We start from the raw sequence: 17800 nt of genomic DNA, 5'->3' as shown, positions 1-17800 counted from the left end.
GCATACAATTCAAATTTTATACGTACTAGATATTTACAGGTATGTAAGAATGAAATAACGATGTTTGATTTACTGTTGTAATTCAGAAATTGGTTTCATTCCAGAACAAACATCATATACCAATTTCTTTTCCTCGGAGCCCATAACAACAGATTGTAATGATAACCTCACAACTTGACTATTTTGTACGAGCTTACTCACAGTATCTTTAGATTTCGTCAGTTTTTCAAAATCTTTTTTCACATATGGTTTTAAGAGTTGATATTCTCCTGTTACTTGCCTATGAAAATCTTCTGGGTCTTCTTCAATAAGTAAATTCTGCAATTGAGGCTCTTTGGCAAAAATCAAGGAGGATCCTGGTGTATATTTACCAAAGTTTGGCGTGTTTAGGGTGAAATCATGTACTTTGAGGATTCCCAAATTTGGCGATCTGTAAATGGGGTAATTGGATTTTTTCAAGCTATCTAAGGTAAAGTTGACTAATCTGGATTCCTTTGTTGGAAAAACTTGAGGAGTATATTCTAACAAAGATAAAGGAGTGGGCTCTTCTAGTACATATTCTGAACTGACAGGTCTCTTGATAACCTTCTGTAGCTGCTGTTGAGGAGCCTTTCTCCTTTTAGATGCTGTTAAGATATGACTCTTTTTTTGAAACCTTGCTTTAGATTTGGGGGTTCCATTGAAATTAACAGGTTTTTGCTCCATCGACGAATTGAAGACATCAAGTAAATCATCTTCGACTCTCGCATCTCCTTTCAAATTATTTTTGCCATTCTGCATCTTTTTGAACTGTGGCTGCATAACTACTGTATTTCCAGTAGGATTCTTTACAAAAGACGTATTAGCACCTTTATTCCACTGCTGCTTGTTAGCACGAACAGAATCACTAGAACGGTTTTTCAGTCTCATGTTTCTTTCTCCTTGATTTCCCTCTCTACCCCTGCTTTCTTTATTGTTCATACTATTCCTATTCTGATTCCCGTTTCTCCTCTTATTTTGCATTCTACCCTCCTTCATCTTGTCCAATTTGAGAGCATTGGAGGAAGCTTTTGCTGTTGCCTCTTGAGCCCTTGCTAGAATGCTATTTATGAAATCTTCTGTGACACTTGTGCTGTAATGAGCGCGACTCACACATCTAAACATGGAGGAGCGCATTTTCTACTCCGTCTATTTCTCTTATTATGGCTCGTCCAACTAGATTATTTAATGAGTTACCGCTGCCCTTTTCCTCTTTTATGCTTTCTCCAGTTTCGTTAAGTTTAATTCCGCTATAAAGCTTTGTTCATTTCCGTCAAAAGGGATAAAGCACTAGCAACTACGCTGTTTCAGTAGCACATCAAATACAACAAGCTGTATACATGTACATACTACAAACAGAACAAATGCAACGATATATCGTGCTAAATCAGTTTATATGCCACCTAGCAAAGTTGCTAGGTACTAAAAAAGTATTTACATGTATATAGCTTCGAAGATAAAACAAAATCAAGGCATTATCATTGCTTTTTATCAGAGCATTTAAATGGTCTTGCCTTTAAGTTTGTTTTCACTCTTGCCGTAGGGTCTGCAATCGTCTCATTGTCACCCAATTCGGTGTCTTTGTGAATGTTCAAATGGTACCTAGGCTCCTTAGTACTTGAGCCATCAACCTTTTTGCCCTGAACCAGGTTTCGTCTCAAAAAAACAGCCACATCCTCTAAATGTTGAATCTGATCCTCTGTGGTGAGTTTAGGATCTGGGGGACATAACATTCCTGAACGCATTTTAGCTCTCGCGGCTAGTAATACTTCAGCATCATTCCGGAAAGCTATTCGGGTTGCTCTTAAGCCATGCCTGTATGCATTCAGGGCCTTTGTTCTCGTGCTCATAGTGTGTTAAATTTATATAATTTGTTCTTTTTATTCTCTTCAGTGAAACGCAAGCGTACCGAAAAATATAAGGAAGTCTTTTAGTCCTATCCTTTTCTCTTCCTCTCTTTCCTTTGTAGTAGGTTCACTTATTCAAACGTTTAATTTTTCGGCATTACTCACTTTAGTAAGACCAAAATTAATTAGGCTAATATAGCGAAGTACCTGTCAAAATGCGATCTATGATAAAAGCATGATGTGACGAATATCTAAAAAGGAATAAAGACTTTTTTTGCATTTAATTATTTTCTAACCTTAGATATATAATGTTATTTATTTGATTTTGTAGTAGTTGTAGGCCCATCAAGGGTGGATATGAGAATGCATTAATTTGTAAGAATCGATAATGGCTTTCAAGTGGCATACAGAACCAAGAACCACCATAATATGAAATATTTGATGAGAGCTACCGAAGAAATCGAACTTCCCTGGAGCCAAAGTTTCAGGAATCCTAAACCCGTAGATTACAGCCCCTGAAATGTAAAAGAGAGCTTCCCAAAACACAAAGCTGACTTTTATTCTGTTAAGAACCCCTTGGATACCGAACTTGAAAAACCCTGTGGTCAATGGGAGTAAGCCACTAAATCCAAACAATATGAAAAACATGGCCCTAAATGGACGAAATGTGGAAGTGTTAAACTTGTCGTGGAGGACACAGACTGTACAAAATGTTGCCAGGACTAAAGTAACAATCGTGAAAAGACTGAAGTAGGATATGTGGTCGAAGTAACCAAAGTATATTATAGGGATCATAGAACAGGAAATCAAACTGATAATCCCCAAGTAGTCGAGCTTGCTCCAGAAATTGCTTTGCTTTTCAGAGTGTTGCTTCATGCAGTGGAAACAGCTACTGCACATGAGACATGAGAAAGCGCCCATCAAGAAAATGTTTATAACGGTGTAATCGGACCAGGAAGTGGAGGGGAAAACGGGAATTAGAAAGTAGTTGGTCAACGTAATGGCAAACACGAAGTATACGATAGCCGGTACCAAATGTGTATAAATGTTCACAGTCTCGTTGTTCCAATAAAATAAAGAATATAAGCACTTTTTCCATGACAGTGTTTCACGAACGTACCCGGTGAGAATTTTGTCATTATCTTTTTGCCATTCTGGCAACTCATCGAAATTGTGTAGCAGTTTTTGCTTTTCAAAAACTGTCTGGCCTGAGACAGCTTCCACCTTAATGGAGGCTCTCGTTGCCTTGCAGCAGACACTATCTTGGTTTCTTCTTCTAGTAGTGGTGATACTCATTTTTTTTCTTCTTTTATCTTGCTTGACTCAATTAAGGCGACTAATAACAAAACGAATGACGAAAATGGAAAACAATAGAAAAGTTAGGAACCAGAATCACTTTTGTAAAGTTAATATTGCGCTTGCGGAGCTCCTTACTGTTTCAACTGATGATACTGATATGCCTTTAGAAAAGAAATCAAATTCTATTAACAGAAGGGTGCCAACATGTACGTATATATATATGTGTGCGTGTGTATATATGTCTGACATATACATGAGTAACCGGCTAAGTAAGGTTTTTACGTTGATTGCTGCATCCATCGGTCGTGAGTATTGTCAAATTGCCGATGCCCTGCAGGCAAAAAAACCGTTGAAAAATCGTTGGGAAAATGGGCTTGCCCGACTGTCGGATTTAAGGGCTTGGACCCTAAAGGTTGCATGATAAGACCTACTTATTTTAGCATATAACCCTATAAAGGTGAAAATCTCAGTAGGGTTATTTTCGTTTAAGGGAGCATGAAAAATTCAAGTTAGTACATATTAATGGCTTTGAGATATTGCGGAGTGACAACAAGAGTAATACAGAGCAGGCGAGAAAGTAACGCTGGACAGTCACTATCTGGTACAACTTGCGCACGTGTACTTGCTTGAATACTGCTACTATATCATTAATATGGGAAATAGGTCTTTGACAGAGGCAGACCACGCCCTGCTGTCCAAGCCCTTGGTACCGACATCTGCGGAACATACACAAACGCAAGAGTATCCTCGTCCTTTCGTAGATGGCAGCAATTCTCAGAGCGGGTCTGAACTACAGGCTTCTCCACAAGGTCAGTTTGGAGAAAAGGCATTGACTAGTACTAATCGCTTCATTCCCCTGGCAAATGATGACCCGGGTATGCAGCACGAGATGGGTCTTGATCCCTCAATGAGGCGTAGAAGAGAAGAATGGGCAGAACGTGGTGCGGCAAAAATCGTCAAAGATGTTGTCGACCCAGCTACGGGGGAGTTAACTAAGCATGTTGTCAAGATGGGAATAAAGGACTTCAAGTTTGGAGAGCAACTCGGGGATGGATCATATTCTAGTGTTGTTCTGGCTACCGCCCGTGATTCGGGCAAGAAATATGCAGTAAAAGTGTTGAGTAAAGAATATCTGATCCGTCAAAAAAAAGTTAAATACGTCACAGTGGAGAAATTGGCTTTGCAGAAGCTGAATGGCACCAAGGGCATATTCAAGCTTTTCTTCACTTTCCAGGACGAGGCAAGCTTGTATTTCCTTCTAGAATATGCCCCCCACGGTGATTTCTTGGGCTTGATTAAGAAATATGGATCTTTAAACGAGACATGTGCACGCTATTATGCGTCGCAGATCATCGATGCCGTTGACTCCTTGCATAATATCGGCATTATTCACAGGGATATCAAGCCCGAAAACATATTGCTCGACAAAAATATGAAAGTGAAGTTGACGGATTTTGGTACAGCCAAAATTTTACCGGAGGAACCTTCGAACACCGCAGATGGCAAGCCTTATTTCGATTTGTATGCTAAGTCGAAATCATTTGTTGGTACCGCAGAATATGTTTCTCCTGAGCTACTGAATGATAATTATACAGATTCCCGTTGTGACATTTGGGCATTTGGTTGCATATTGTACCAAATGCTTGCGGGAAAACCGCCTTTTAAAGCTGCCAATGAATATTTGACATTCCAAAAAGTAATGAAGATTCAATATGCGTTTACTGCAGGTTTTCCGCAAATAGTAAAAGATTTAGTTAAAAAACTATTAGTTAGGGATCCAAATGATAGATTGACCATAAAGCAGATCAAAGCACACCTCTTTTTCCATGAAGTCAACTTTGAAGATGGTTCTGTTTGGGATGATAATCCACCGGAGATACAGCCATATAAAATAAATGCAGAGGCGATGAAGCCCCTGCAAAAGGTTTCTGAATCTGATACCACTGTCAAAATGGCCAACCTTCAGCTGGCTGGTAATGGACATGCAGATACTCCCCTGCAAGCACCAGCAGCGACCTCTCAAGAGCATTCTGTGATCAGTATGACTGCAGCAACCGCCGCATTCAATAAAGATTATACAAGTCAACCCAAATTGGGGAGCAAGTCAAGCACATCTGTTAGATCTGCCTCCAACAACACAGATCGCGAGGTAATTCAAAAGAAGGTTTCAAAAAATCGCGCATCTGTATCATCTCCTTCAATTTCTACTACATCACGGGGGAAAGATAATAGAAGTCGCTCTTCTGACGCCTTCTGGTCACGCTACTTGCAAAATATGGATGAACGTGTCTTGTTGATGAAGGAGGTAGCGCTTTCCACACGAAACTTAGAGGACTCACCTGTAGGTCTTGAGAACGTGGCTCTGGACTACAAGAACCCTCTTGATATCGAGCCTCCTACTGATAGTGCAGGCAAATTTTACAAGAAAATGTTTCTAATAACAAACCTAGGCAGAGCACTTGTTTTTGTCAAGAGAAGAAGTCTCAGCATGTGGGAAGAACAGGAATTTGAATTGCAATTCGAACTAGAGTTGAATGACGTTGAGAAGATACGCTTTATAAGTGATCAAGTCCTTGAAATTGACGGTTCCAGGACGATTTTCATAGGATGCAAAGAGAGAGCAGTTTTAATGAAACTATGGAAATTAATACATAATGGAATGACCGCCAAACCTAAAGTAGTATCGCCGAAGTCGGACCATAAAATGTTTGATAAGTTCATTCTTCAAAAAAGACAGAATACAAAAAAAAAGAATCAAGCTCCTCCCGTACCTCAATCGAATAGGCTAATAAATGGTTTACCGGACCGTTGCATCTTAAAGACACCCGAAGAAGGCGCACTTCACACAAAACGTCCCACTTCGTTGCAGACCCGATCGTCATCTAATTACTCAAAATTGCTGGCAAGATCGACACAAATGCGGAAAAACATGACACGGACAGATGAAAAATGAAACTGTGCTTGATAATATATATATATGCATATGTAAGACATGGTGAAGGGGAAAGTGTAATGCATAATAGTTCAAATAAGAGCAACTTTGTCGTCTCTCAGCAGATCCCTAATGACTTCATATCTCATAACGTAAATACTTCCAATAGTGAGTTCAACCTCTTCCTTTAAATCGGGTATTGTGACCGTGTAGCAAGGTTTACCGAACTCGTTTTCCTGCAATAGCGGATCTTCGTTCCATTTACCATCTGGTGGGCCGTTAACGTGTATAAAGACAAATTTGTTCCAGTCGGGCTCATCTATCATGTTTACGCTACCTTCTGTATCATTAATAGCCTGAAGTTCTTCGGGCATGTATTTCAGGATAGAATCATTGACTAGTTTCAACCAGATCAGGGAATGCGTGTCATGGTATTTGATTTCATCTTTGGATAGTAAATCTGTAAGAGAGATCAGCGAATTTTCATCTTCATTTAATTGGCGCAAATAAAGTGAGAATTTGTCAATTTTGCTTAGCCTACATCGTATGTAGCTTCTAATAACAAATTTCAATCTTTCTAACTCAGTTTCCATGCAGAGTAAAGGCAATTTAGATTCGTTAGGCATAGGCGGGTTCGCATTAGAAGCATTTTGCATATCGAGGAATCCCATTGAAATGTTTTCAATTAATTGAGATTGCATGGATATTCGATTCAATAATCTTTTCATCAACTGATGAGGATATGGTAAGAGTTCTGGCGAACACCGTTCATTTTTCCAAGACTTCATCAAGTCAGAAAAATCCTGCTGGGGAGAGACATATATCTGAGTCTTGTCATTCAAGTCTAAGGACGAACCCACTATTGTATTTGCATCTCTGTGGGTAGTGGAAGAAGAACCTTGCGTGATCTTGGTAGAGTCGACAGCAGTAGTTTCCTTATCCAGTTCTGCAAGAATATCGTCTATGTTAATGTCCATCACCGAGTCAGGTATCTTATTCTCCTTCCCAATACTAACAAATTTGGTTTTTCTTACCTATGGCTCAAATATAATGCTATTGAAATTTTCAGTACTAGTCCAAGGCGAAAAGAAAAAGAAATGAACTAGTTTTCGTGTTTTGCCGTAAACAAAGAGAAAAGGGAAAAAAGAGCATCACAGTTGGTTAATCAACCAAAGAGGAAGAAGGATTGAAACATTAAGATGGAGCGATTGAAGCAACTGGAGGAAAAAAGGAGACAATTGAAAGAGCTGCGTGAGAGGCGAAAACAAGCCAGCTTGTTCCCTGGGAGCGAGACGATGGGCCACCATCCCACAGAGGTGCACGCTAAGGCAACCATGGTCAGCGTTTCAGTGCAGACCGACATGGAGGAAGGCTCAAAGATTCAAGAGCCCCAATCTGCATATCTTCGACGTAAGGAGGTTATAACATACGACAAAGGCATTCAAACAGATCAAATTGAGGAAGAACAACTGCAAGAAAATGAAAATCACACCACTACTGATGCTGTCGCCATTGAAACTACTGCTGCCGACGAAAATAATAAAGACAAAGCTGAAAACGACCAGCCAAGGTTAGAACTAGCCAAACCTTTTCTTGTTGAAGAGGCGGCGGCAACGCTGAGCAACGCTAGTTTTGCGCGGCTGGAGACAGAGGTTTCTGCGTCAGGCCAGCAGGCGCCATCGAACATGCAACAGGATAAAGACAACCTCATGCAATGGAACATGGTCAGTGAGAATTTACAATCAGAGACAGACTGCGATTGTATCGCTCAGGAGTATGACCCAGGAAAAGGCGTCTTGGTTGTGGTTTATCTACGATTGCCGCCGGCAGACCTACAGTATGCTAGCAGCGAAGCGGCGTGGTCTGTGGTGAATGTAGTCAAGTGCGATAATGCCAGCGGACGCAACGGCCTCTTGATAGATATGGTAGAGTTCCGTGGTACGCGGATCATGACAGCCACGATCCTCCGTCGGTATCATCCGGAAAGCAATGTAATATCAATCTTGTTGGCGACCTTGACGGGCAAGATCATATTGTACGAGCTTAGATTGAAACAGAAAAAGCCAGAAACACCGGTAGTGTATGTCGTGCAGCGAAATATGGTGGCAAGACACTACTTTCAGCACCCAGTGGTGGCTGTAATTGAAACAAGCAGCGTGCAAGATCAAGAGAGAGTACTTGTGGCAGCTGATAATGGCAATATTATGGAGTTGAGCTGCCTGGACTTGACTGTTTTGCGGAAGCCACAGCAGCTCCGTCCTGTACCGCTATCACAGCTTTTATCTTTGGAGAATGATACTTGCACATATACGGAGCGATTGCAGCGGTTGGCAAAGTTTGATGAGGTAGGTATAGCTTGCATGGCGTACACGAGTGAGGACCCGCAGTACGTCTGGATCGGTGGCGAAGACGGTGGTATATACAAGGTTTTCTGGGACCAACCTGGGCCGCTGTACCTCTCTTTGGACAACAATGGGTTCCAACCTGCAGAAAACCACTCTACGAGGGTAACCGGGTTAGAGTTTCATTGGGACGATGCTCGGCGGCTAATGCTTCTATTATCATGTTCCACGGACTGGACGGTGCGGCTGTGGGACGCGCGAGCAGGGAAAGCTATCATAGGGGCGCCATTGTTGTTAGGGGGGCCCGTACTACGTGCACGCTGGCTCGAAAAAAACAATGGAGGGGAAAATAGTCGCACTCTACGGTGTCAAGTGTGGTGTGCAGATGGTCGCCTCGTTGTTGTAAATTGGGCTTTCGATGCTAAGACGTCCCTCTACACGGCCACTGTTATCTCCTAACGCCGCTTCGAGGCGGGTGAGCATAGGTTATTGCCTGATGAGTAATTTCTTAGCGAGAATTGATAAAAAAAAGCAAGGCTATTATTAATATACGTGCTATTGTGAAATTTTCATTGGCGTATATATGTGAGGTGAATGTAAATATCTCCAACAAAAAGCAGAAGGCTAAAAAAAAGGAAAGGAAAAGAAGAAAAGGCAACGTCGAAAATGTTTACACCAATTGATCAAGCTATAGAACACTTCAAGCAGAATAAGTTTGTAATTGTTATGGACGATGCCGGTCGTGAAAATGAAGGTGATCTTATTTGCGCTGCTGAAAATGTCAGCACTGAACAAATGGCCTTTCTTGTACGCCATTCCTCAGGCTACGTCTGTGCACCTATGACGAATGCCATTGCTGATAAGTTGGACCTTCCACTACTGAGAACAGGCATGAAGTTTGAATCCAATGATGACGACAGGCATGGAACTGCATACACAATAACTGTAGATGTAGCCCAAGGCACTACCACAGGTATTTCTGCTCACGACAGGTCGATGACTTGTAGGGCTCTTGCAGACTCTTCCTCTACGCCAAAATCATTTTTAAAACCAGGGCACATCTGTCCCTTGAGAGCCGCTGATGGCGGTGTTTTGCAGAGAAGAGGCCACACTGAGGCCGGTGTCGATTTGTGTAAACTAAGTGGACTAAGTCCCGTCGCTGTTATTGGCGAATTGGTTAACGATGACGAACAAGGAACTATGATGAGATTAAATGACTGCCAAGCGTTTGGTAAGAAACATGGCATTCCTTTGATCTCCATCGAAGAATTGGCCCAATATTTGAAGAAATAATCTGGTGAACATTTTCTCCATTCATTCTATCACAACAGACTCACACATATATACATGTATATATTTGTAACTTTGTATATATCTTTTGTTTTTTGACCTTTTTCTTCCTCTATGTTTTTCAGCCATACAAAAATATGGGATTTTTAGCAAGAGAAAAAGTACATCTAAAAAAAGTAGTAATAGGAGGAAGCCAAGATTGGTTGAAACACAGTTATAAACTCTTCAAGGCAATTATGAACAGGATTTTCGGATATGGGAACAAAAAGAGCCATGATCAGCTCTTACAAGAGTCGAATCAGTCCATGAATCAGGCCCAACAATCACTATCGAACAGAATATCCCAGTTAGATACTCAAATCGCCCAGTTAAACTTCCAGCTGCAAAATATTCAAAAGAATTTGCAAAGATCAAACAACAAGCAACCCTCGTTAAGAAAACAGGCTTTGAAGATTTTAAATAAACGTAAACAGTTAGAAAATATGAAGGATTCTTTAGATTCTCAATCCTGGTCCATGACGCAAGCCCAGTTAACAAATGATAACTTACAGAACACAATGATCACTATAAACGCACTAAAGCAAACAAACAATGCCATGAAGGCTCAATACGGCAAGATAAATATCGACAAACTACAGGACATGCAGGATGAGATGCTGGATTTAATAGAACAAGGGGATGAGCTGCAAGAAGTCTTGGCAATGAATAATAACAGTGGCGAGCTCGACGACATTAGTGATGCAGAGCTGGATGCAGAGCTGGATGCTCTGGCACAAGAGGATTTCACTTTGCCAACCAGCGAAAACTCATTAGGTAACGATATGCCCAGTTACTTACTAGGTGCGAATGCGCCACCGGCTTTTATTGATGAAGAGCCAAACTTAGATACTGAAGACAAAAATAAAGCTTTAGAAAGCGCTCAGTGAAAACAAAAAGCACACAAAGTTGCATATTCAGAATTTTTCTCTCCTTTCCCTTTTCTTTATATTCTCTTTGCTGGTAAGCCAAAATATGTACCTTATTTAGGTTTTAGTAGTTTTCTTTTTTCTTTGTTAAAAAAATCCTGATGGAAAAAACAGTAAGCAGAAAGCACCATGTAGTCTAATGAATACAAATAGAAGTGAAACCGAAGCAAATTCACAGTGCACGATGAGTGATGAAGGTGCTGATAAAAGTCTAGATACTAACACAGAATTTATTATACAAACACGATCTAGGAGGTCTAATGCCGGTAATAAATTACAAAAACTATTGGAGCAGGAGCTAAGAGATATAGAATCTACCAAAAGACAAATTTCTTCCTATAAGAATGGTAATGATGATGAAGAAGATGAAATAGGGCTGTTGTTTCAGGAAGATGAAGATGATGAAGATTTCGAAATGATGGCAAAAGATGACGATGATGAAGGGGAAGAAAAAGAAGATGAGACTCAAAGTATAAGGAAAGAGCCCTCTCAGGCTTCAAGTGAGCAAGCAGCCGATGACTTAATGTTCAGCAGTAGCGAATCTGAGGACTCCAGCAACGAGAATGATGAAGATGCAGAGGAAAAGGAAATACGAAGACAAGAACTACTTTCAAGAAAGAAAAGAAACAAGAGATTACAGAAGGGTCCCGTTGTAATCAAAAAACAAAAACCTAAGCCTAAGTCAGGAGAAGCTATACCAAGATCGCACCATACCCATGAACAATTAAACGCAGAGACGTTACTATTAAATACAAGGAGAACTTCTAAAAGATCATCGGTAATGGAAAACACGATGAAAGTTTATGAGAAATTGTCTAAAGCTGAAAAAAAGAGAAAAATTATACAAGAAAGAATAAGGAAACACAAGGAGCAGGAGTCTCAGCATATGCTGACACAAGAAGAGAGGCTACGGATTGCCAAGGAGACTGAGAAGCTGAATATTTTGTCACTGGATAAGTTCAAGGAACAAGAAGTTTGGAAAAAGGAGAATCGTCTAGCTTTGCAGAAAAGACAAAAGCAGAAATTCCAGCCAAATGAGACTATACTGCAATTTTTATCTACTGCTTGGCTAATGACGCCAGCGATGGAGTTAGAAGATCGTAAATATTGGCAGGAACAATTGAATAAACGTGATAAGAAGAAGAAAAAATATCCGAGGAAGCCAAAGAAGAATTTAAATCTCGGAAAACAGGACGCATCAGATGATAAAAAGCGGGAGAGTGAAGAATCGATAAAGAACGATGGCGACGTGAATTCTTTGGGTGAGAATTCTTCATCTGTACACAACCAGAAAAGGATTGAGGAAACTTCTACTAACGATACAGTTGAAGGAGAATCGAGTCCAGATGCAGCGGTGAGTAGAGTAAATTCAGACGAATTAAAGCCAACAGCATTACCTGATGTTACATTGGACGCAATTGCAAACAAGCAGAGTACCGTTGATGAAGCTCCCAACAGCCAACCACAAAAGAATATAATAACTAATGAGCAAAAAATTACCAATGTAGGCGAACCGATACAAAATTTACATAATGAAGAAATTAAAGATGAAATGGTAAGTGCTCTCGAGAGCAGGGAAAATACTTTTGAAAACTCATCACCTGCTGCCCAAGTGGTCTCACAAAGGGATAATTCTGCAACACCTACACCATCAAACTCCACTGGCACTGAAGATACTATATTGATCTCTCCGGATACGGATATAAAAGGAGAGCCTGAACCTTGTCTGAAAACCGAAGGCATCGAGAACTTATCTCATAATGTACCACAAGAGACCAAAAGCAATACTGATGTTTCTTTCTTGAAACAAGTAACGTTTACCGACCATCCGCAAGTGGCCATAATCGATACTGAAGAGTCACCCTCAAAAAAAGATACAGCTAATGTTGATGAATCTTCCGCGGAAAACTCTTTATCAACACAGACCTACGAAGGGCCTGAGCAATTAACCTCAAGGAACTTTGTTACACTTTATGATTTTCCTAATGCTCCTCCAAATCTAAAAGATTTTAACACAAACTTATTTGGTGATCGATGGTCATACACAAATGGGTTATCCGCCACTCAGCGTCCACAAGATATGAAAACTGTTTTCCACTCCATTTTACCATCACCTCCTCAGTCTTCAGTACCGTCTCCTACCGTAGATATATCACTTGATCTGTCAGCTCTGGCAAATTTCCCATCTTTTGGGGAATACGATAAGAAAATAGTCCATCAAATCAACACAGAGATAAATAAGGATTTGGAAATCAAAATTAAAACACAGCCTCCAACGGGTGTCTTCTTAGCCAATGGTATAAGAAAAAAATGTTTAATCACAAATAAAGAATGTCAGTACTTTGATCCAAGGACTGGTGTGCCTTATTCTGATGTGGAAGCTTATAAAATTATTCAGCGGATTCAAGATCCTATTTCTAAGGAGGAGGGAAGGTCAGATATCAAGCGTGATGAAACGACAAATGAGGATAGTGACGATCAAGTGAGATTCAAGTGGTTTGGGTTCAAAAACGGCGGTATTTACCTTGATTTAAGTCAAAGACCTGCAAAAGGTGTTCCTGAAGGATTTTAATTGAGACAGACTATATAATGGTAGGTCGTTAAACATTTGACTATATTCCACACAAAATAAGAAATCATAAAGATCATTTTACATAAAAATATACTTTATACGCTCCATGTCTTATACAATCGTTACATTCATCAATTTCTGGTGAAAGCTTCAACTAAAGTTTTGAAATGATTTTCGGTCTCTCTGATTATTAGTGGTACGCTTGAATCATTATCGTCGTCATTCGCAACTTTCGTACCAACATTTTCAGCAGAATCAAAATTGTAGTTTTGTGCATCCGAGTCATTTATATTTAAATGTAGATGCAATTGCTGTAGGTTATTGTATAAATACATGTAATTTGTAGCCAGAAATCTTTCTGGTGATTTCGTCTTTTTACTGCACTTTGTCATGACTGTTTCGAAATCATTTCTTAATCTAATGATGGAATTGTATAAGGGTTCAGATCTTTCGTCTATGGACTGCTTATGTGTTATTGCCAACGTCAAGAAGCTTGATAAAAATTTACCGAACTGTACAGTTAACTCATGAGGTGAGGTCAAAGGGCTACTATTGGATGTGCTTGAGTTGCCGGCATATTTTGCCACATTTGTAGTTATTGCCGCTTTTCGTAAGCTCTCGCATTGAAAATCGACCAATTGCTGAAATCGAGGCCATAATTGAATTAATTGACCATTCAAGAAACTATCAAACATAGACGGTATTCCTCTCCTTTCTGATTCAAATTGTAATTGATTGGCCACACGAATACTTATTAATACACCAAAAATGTCATAATTATATTGGATCAGTTGTTGAGTGTATGTTGTGGCTTCATCAAAAGTTGGTTGAAATATTTGTTCCAATAAACCATTAATTTCCTCAAAATTATCGCCATTCATAGCGAAGAAATCTTTTAAAAAATGGTACTCCACCGTACAGTTATCTAAAATTGCAAGGTTTAAATTTTTAAATCCAATTTCAATGTAGTTTTTCGTTGTGTTATTTTCTGCAATTTGGGATACCATTACCGTATTGTCTTCTTGTGTTAAAATGTTCAATCTTTTCTTTATCTGAAAGTATTTATCAATTTTCTCATCTGTTACAGGGAGTTTATTATAGAAAGCATTTGAAGCGGATGTAGTTAGATAATTTGAGAAAAACAATGATGGTGAATTGTTAAACCCACTCACTGAAGTTGTAGAAAGGCCATTACCCAATGCAAATTGCGAGTCGATTTGTTGAAATTGCAAAATAGTCAATGACCTGATATATCTAGAAAAGTATTCTCTATAATACCATTTCATTGTGTAACAATATGCCTGTCTTAACTCAAGGGCTAAGGAGAGATTATTATCTCTTATGAAGGGGAAAATTTTTTGAACTTTTAATAATTTGTTTTGTATCCTTTGCGATGGTACTGGGTTATGACTCCTCAAAGTTTTGATTTTGGAAATAATAAGTCTTTTCGACCTTTCTAGAATAACATTTTTTAGGATGTCCAGGAGTTGACATAACTTATCAAAATCCTTTGGTGCTAGCATTGCTGAATTTTCTGCGTCCTTGTTGTCTTGATCGAGATTATTGGACCTATACTTGTTATAAATTTCTTCTTTATCTGCTATGAATGTTATATTATCCTGCCAGCTTTCATTGATCTTCCCTTTAATGATGTCATCAATGAGTTCAGGAGGAATCATCAAATCATTAACCATAGGAGAGATATGTGCCAGTTTAGTGGAGTTGTATTCGAGCAATGACTGTAATTCATTGGACTTTTTTTTAATGAAGTCTAAATCTTGTGTGTAATTTGATAACCTATTAGTGAATTCGGTTAAGTAATCAATCAATTGAGGAATAATTATATTAATAGCCGCTTCATTGTTAGAATGAGTTTCCTGTAATGATTTAAGTTTAGCAAATGGTGACTGATCTTTGTTTGAAGGCGCTTTAAATTTACAATCCTTCAAATAGTTTTCAAAAGGATCATCCGTTTCATTTGTTTTATCTCGGCTCGTTTCCTTCAGCTGGTCAAATTTATCTTGGTCTAGTGACAACACCTCTTTGAGAACATCCATAGTTCTATGTCTTCAGCTAATTTTTTTACGCTTTTGTTGCTTATAGCTTATTCCTCTTTCCTCTCACTTGTAAAAACTCTTGATATACCTTATATTTTTTCGAACTATTCTCGGAATACGCTAATGAGAATAAAAATATTCGAATCTTTAAAAAAAATGTGGATTGCCTCACTTATATGTTTGATACGCAGTCCTATGTGTACTTAACCAGTTATAAAAATAAAATATAAATAGAAAGTATAAAGTCAAAACAAAGAAACAGTATGTTCCAAGATTTCTACTCACGGAATTTTTTCCAGTTTTTTGGCTTTACCAACCCTTGAGCATCATAATATTCCTTACCACAAGAGTAACCTTGGAAAGTGAAATCATTACCTTGGTCACATTCACAGTTGTTACTGTTATAGACCTCCTTGTCCAATGGGCAGTTATCATAAGGTGGATGATGGTAACCAATGTCTGAAAAATAATGGATTTTATCCTTTGGCAAAAACAAAGCAGCAGCAATAGAATGAACGGGAGCATCGCCCCATCTTTCGTAGAAAAATCCACCTTGATGATCCAAAGTGTCAAAATACTCTCTGTAGGCTGGTGACCTCCACAAATTCAAGTTTGCAATTTCAAAGTTTGACCAGAAATGGCACAGATTGTATGTTTTACCATTATCGTTCGAAAGAAAACTCATCAGGTTGTTTTCATCTAAGTATTCGGGGTTCTTTTTGATGAAATCCATGGACGTTTGCCATAGTGTTGGGATCGTCACTTCATATTCATGAATAGAAACGGTAAAGCCGTAAACTTTTTCGTTTTCTTGCATCCACTTAAAAACGTCGTAATTAATATCACAGTATAACTTGATGTCTGGTTCCACACGCCAGTACCAATCGTACTCTTCTAATAATTCATGTCTCCAGAAAAACCCAGATTGGTAACGACACATGTGTCTATAAGATTCGGAGCCACCGTATATGTATTTGGTGGCAGCATCTGCACGAATTTCAGCAGCCTTGGTTTGATTAATCCATTCAGGATATGACCAATGTTCCTTGGGCAAAATACCAAACTTAACTTCGGAAGAAACAGCTTTGGTGACTGCTTCCTTGAATTCTTCAGTAAAAGGTTCATCGTTTAGGAAAACCCAAGGATATGGGAATTTCTTGTTAATTTTGTTTTCCACATATTTAATGGAGCTTAGCAAACCTTTCAACTCCTTGTTTCTCACCAAAGTGACGTAACAAGCTTTTGGCTTACCAGCTTTGTTAGCAAAAGATGGAGTGATATAATCCATGGTTGTTTTAGTGTCGATCGGGGCATCTGCCTTTTCAGCGGCAGCTTTCAGAGCCTTGGATTCTTCATCCATGGCTTCGGAGTCTTCGCTTGCCTCTGAATTCAGAGCACTTTGCTCTAATTTTTTAGCATCATTTTCCTCAGAGATGACTTGTTGTTCAGGGGATATAGATCCTGAGGTAAAATCAAATGCAGCGGAGATGGAACTCGGAATATATTGCTGAGTTCTACTGTTGGAATTCAATGTTAGGAGGAGAACAATAACCGCACCTGCAATGACGGTAAATCTCAACAGTCTCTTACTGAGAAAGAGGGCCATGCTTTCGAGTGGAACTGCTTGCGAATATGGATATCACTTCCAGTATTATAGATTCATAAAATGTATAAACGAATTAAATCGCAAATTATCTCCTTTTCAGACTGTTTCTTCACCAAATTTCTTTTTTTTTTCCTACTAGAAGAAGGCGTAGCAGATAAGAAGGAAAAATTATATTAAGCGTGCGGGTAAAGGCAAGGAAGAATCAAGTAAGACCTCAAGAATGGCACTATAAGTGTGGTATTATAATCTGTGTAATCCTAATTTGAGCTCTACACAATACCATTCGACGGTTAACAGCTACTGCATCACCGTCCAGTCATGTCGTACAACGGAATAGGGCTCAAGTCGGCAAAAGGGTCATCTACGTCGGGCCACGTGCAGCGATCACTTGCTAGCAACAATAGGCGCAGACCACAGGGTAGTCAACAGCAGCGGCAACAACGACAAAATGCGATCAAAAAGGCCAGCCATGACAAGGCAAGCAGGCCTCTTGCTGTGCAGAAACAGATAGAGACTCATATGGAGAAACGTGAGATTGAAGTACAAGTTAGCGAGCTACGGGACCGACTGGAGGAGGAAGAAACGCTCTCGGAAGAGCAGATTGACAAGAAATGTGAAGCGTTGAGGGCAAAACTGACGAACGAGTGGCAAGAACAGCAGCGGATGTCCTCTTTGTACACCCCTCGTAAGGCGCGTCTAACGGAAGAGCAGCATCGACATGAATAGCAGCATTGACGATAGCGATAAGCTTCGCGCGTAGAGGAAAAGTAAAGGGATTTTAGTATATAAAGAAAGAAGTGTATCTAAACGTTTATATTTTTTCGTGCTCCACATTTTGCCAGCAAGTGGCTACATAAACATTTACATATCAG

The 17800-nt window shown here is 39.5% G+C and overlaps 12 protein-coding genes across 12 annotated transcripts; 6 read left to right on the top strand and 6 right to left on the bottom strand.

Annotated features, from left to right (window-relative positions):
- Window positions 1-69: 69 nt before the first annotated feature.
- Window positions 70-1155, bottom strand: RSM28 (mitochondrial 37S ribosomal protein RSM28; the record flags this gene model as incomplete). Its single annotated transcript, NM_001180802.3, has 1 exon — window positions 70-1155. One exon carries the CDS (start codon window positions 1153-1155, stop codon window positions 70-72), a length of 1086 nt encoding a protein of 361 aa, NP_010782.4.
- A 341-nt stretch (window positions 1156-1496) lies between these two features.
- On the bottom strand, window positions 1497-1868 carry MZM1 (Mzm1p; the record flags this gene model as incomplete). The annotated part of the gene is made up of 1 exon (NM_001180801.1): window positions 1497-1868. One exon carries the CDS (start codon window positions 1866-1868, stop codon window positions 1497-1499), a length of 372 nt encoding a protein of 123 aa, NP_010781.1.
- Window positions 1869-2210: 342 nt separating this feature from the next.
- IZH1 (PAQR-type receptor) lies at window positions 2211-3161 on the bottom strand (the record flags this gene model as incomplete). The annotated part of the gene is made up of 1 exon (NM_001180800.1): window positions 2211-3161. The coding sequence occupies one exon, from the start codon at window positions 3159-3161 to the stop codon at window positions 2211-2213; it is 951 nt and encodes a 316-aa protein (NP_010780.1).
- Window positions 3162-3816: 655 nt separating this feature from the next.
- PKH1 (serine/threonine protein kinase PKH1) lies at window positions 3817-6117 on the top strand (the record flags this gene model as incomplete). The annotated part of the gene is made up of 1 exon (NM_001180798.3): window positions 3817-6117. One exon carries the CDS (start codon window positions 3817-3819, stop codon window positions 6115-6117), a length of 2301 nt encoding a protein of 766 aa, NP_010778.3.
- Window positions 6118-6188: 71 nt separating this feature from the next.
- SLD5 (DNA replication protein SLD5) lies at window positions 6189-7073 on the bottom strand (the record flags this gene model as incomplete). The annotated part of the gene is made up of 1 exon (NM_001180797.3): window positions 6189-7073. One exon carries the CDS (start codon window positions 7071-7073, stop codon window positions 6189-6191), a length of 885 nt encoding a protein of 294 aa, NP_010777.3.
- A 222-nt stretch (window positions 7074-7295) lies between these two features.
- Window positions 7296-8897, top strand: PAC11 (dynein intermediate chain; the record flags this gene model as incomplete). The annotated part of the gene is made up of 1 exon (NM_001180796.1): window positions 7296-8897. One exon carries the CDS (start codon window positions 7296-7298, stop codon window positions 8895-8897), a length of 1602 nt encoding a protein of 533 aa, NP_010776.1.
- Window positions 8898-9104: 207 nt separating this feature from the next.
- Window positions 9105-9731, top strand: RIB3 (3,4-dihydroxy-2-butanone-4-phosphate synthase RIB3; the record flags this gene model as incomplete). Its single annotated transcript, NM_001180795.1, has 1 exon — window positions 9105-9731. The coding sequence occupies one exon, from the start codon at window positions 9105-9107 to the stop codon at window positions 9729-9731; it is 627 nt and encodes a 208-aa protein (NP_010775.1).
- A 233-nt stretch (window positions 9732-9964) lies between these two features.
- On the top strand, window positions 9965-10654 carry VPS60 (Vps60p; the record flags this gene model as incomplete). Its single annotated transcript, NM_001180794.3, has 1 exon — window positions 9965-10654. The coding sequence occupies one exon, from the start codon at window positions 9965-9967 to the stop codon at window positions 10652-10654; it is 690 nt and encodes a 229-aa protein (NP_010774.4).
- Window positions 10655-10877: 223 nt separating this feature from the next.
- Window positions 10878-13265, top strand: VPS72 (Vps72p; the record flags this gene model as incomplete). The annotated part of the gene is made up of 1 exon (NM_001180793.3): window positions 10878-13265. One exon carries the CDS (start codon window positions 10878-10880, stop codon window positions 13263-13265), a length of 2388 nt encoding a protein of 795 aa, NP_010773.4.
- Window positions 13266-13396: 131 nt separating this feature from the next.
- VPS52 (Vps52p) lies at window positions 13397-15322 on the bottom strand (the record flags this gene model as incomplete). Its single annotated transcript, NM_001180792.1, has 1 exon — window positions 13397-15322. The coding sequence occupies one exon, from the start codon at window positions 15320-15322 to the stop codon at window positions 13397-13399; it is 1926 nt and encodes a 641-aa protein (NP_010772.1).
- Window positions 15323-15599: 277 nt separating this feature from the next.
- KRE2 (alpha-1,2-mannosyltransferase KRE2) lies at window positions 15600-16928 on the bottom strand (the record flags this gene model as incomplete). Its single annotated transcript, NM_001180791.1, has 1 exon — window positions 15600-16928. One exon carries the CDS (start codon window positions 16926-16928, stop codon window positions 15600-15602), a length of 1329 nt encoding a protein of 442 aa, NP_010771.1.
- Window positions 16929-17246: 318 nt separating this feature from the next.
- Window positions 17247-17654, top strand: CWC21 (U2-type spliceosomal complex subunit CWC21; the record flags this gene model as incomplete). The annotated part of the gene is made up of 1 exon (NM_001180790.3): window positions 17247-17654. One exon carries the CDS (start codon window positions 17247-17249, stop codon window positions 17652-17654), a length of 408 nt encoding a protein of 135 aa, NP_010770.3.
- Window positions 17655-17800: the final 146 nt, after the last annotated feature.

This window comes from Saccharomyces cerevisiae, chromosome IV (assembly GCF_000146045.2).
Source record: "Saccharomyces cerevisiae S288C chromosome IV, complete sequence".
In the NCBI taxonomy this organism is placed as follows: Eukaryota; Fungi; Ascomycota; class Saccharomycetes; order Saccharomycetales; family Saccharomycetaceae; genus Saccharomyces; species Saccharomyces cerevisiae.
This window is presented reverse-complemented; position numbering and strand designations above follow the sequence as displayed.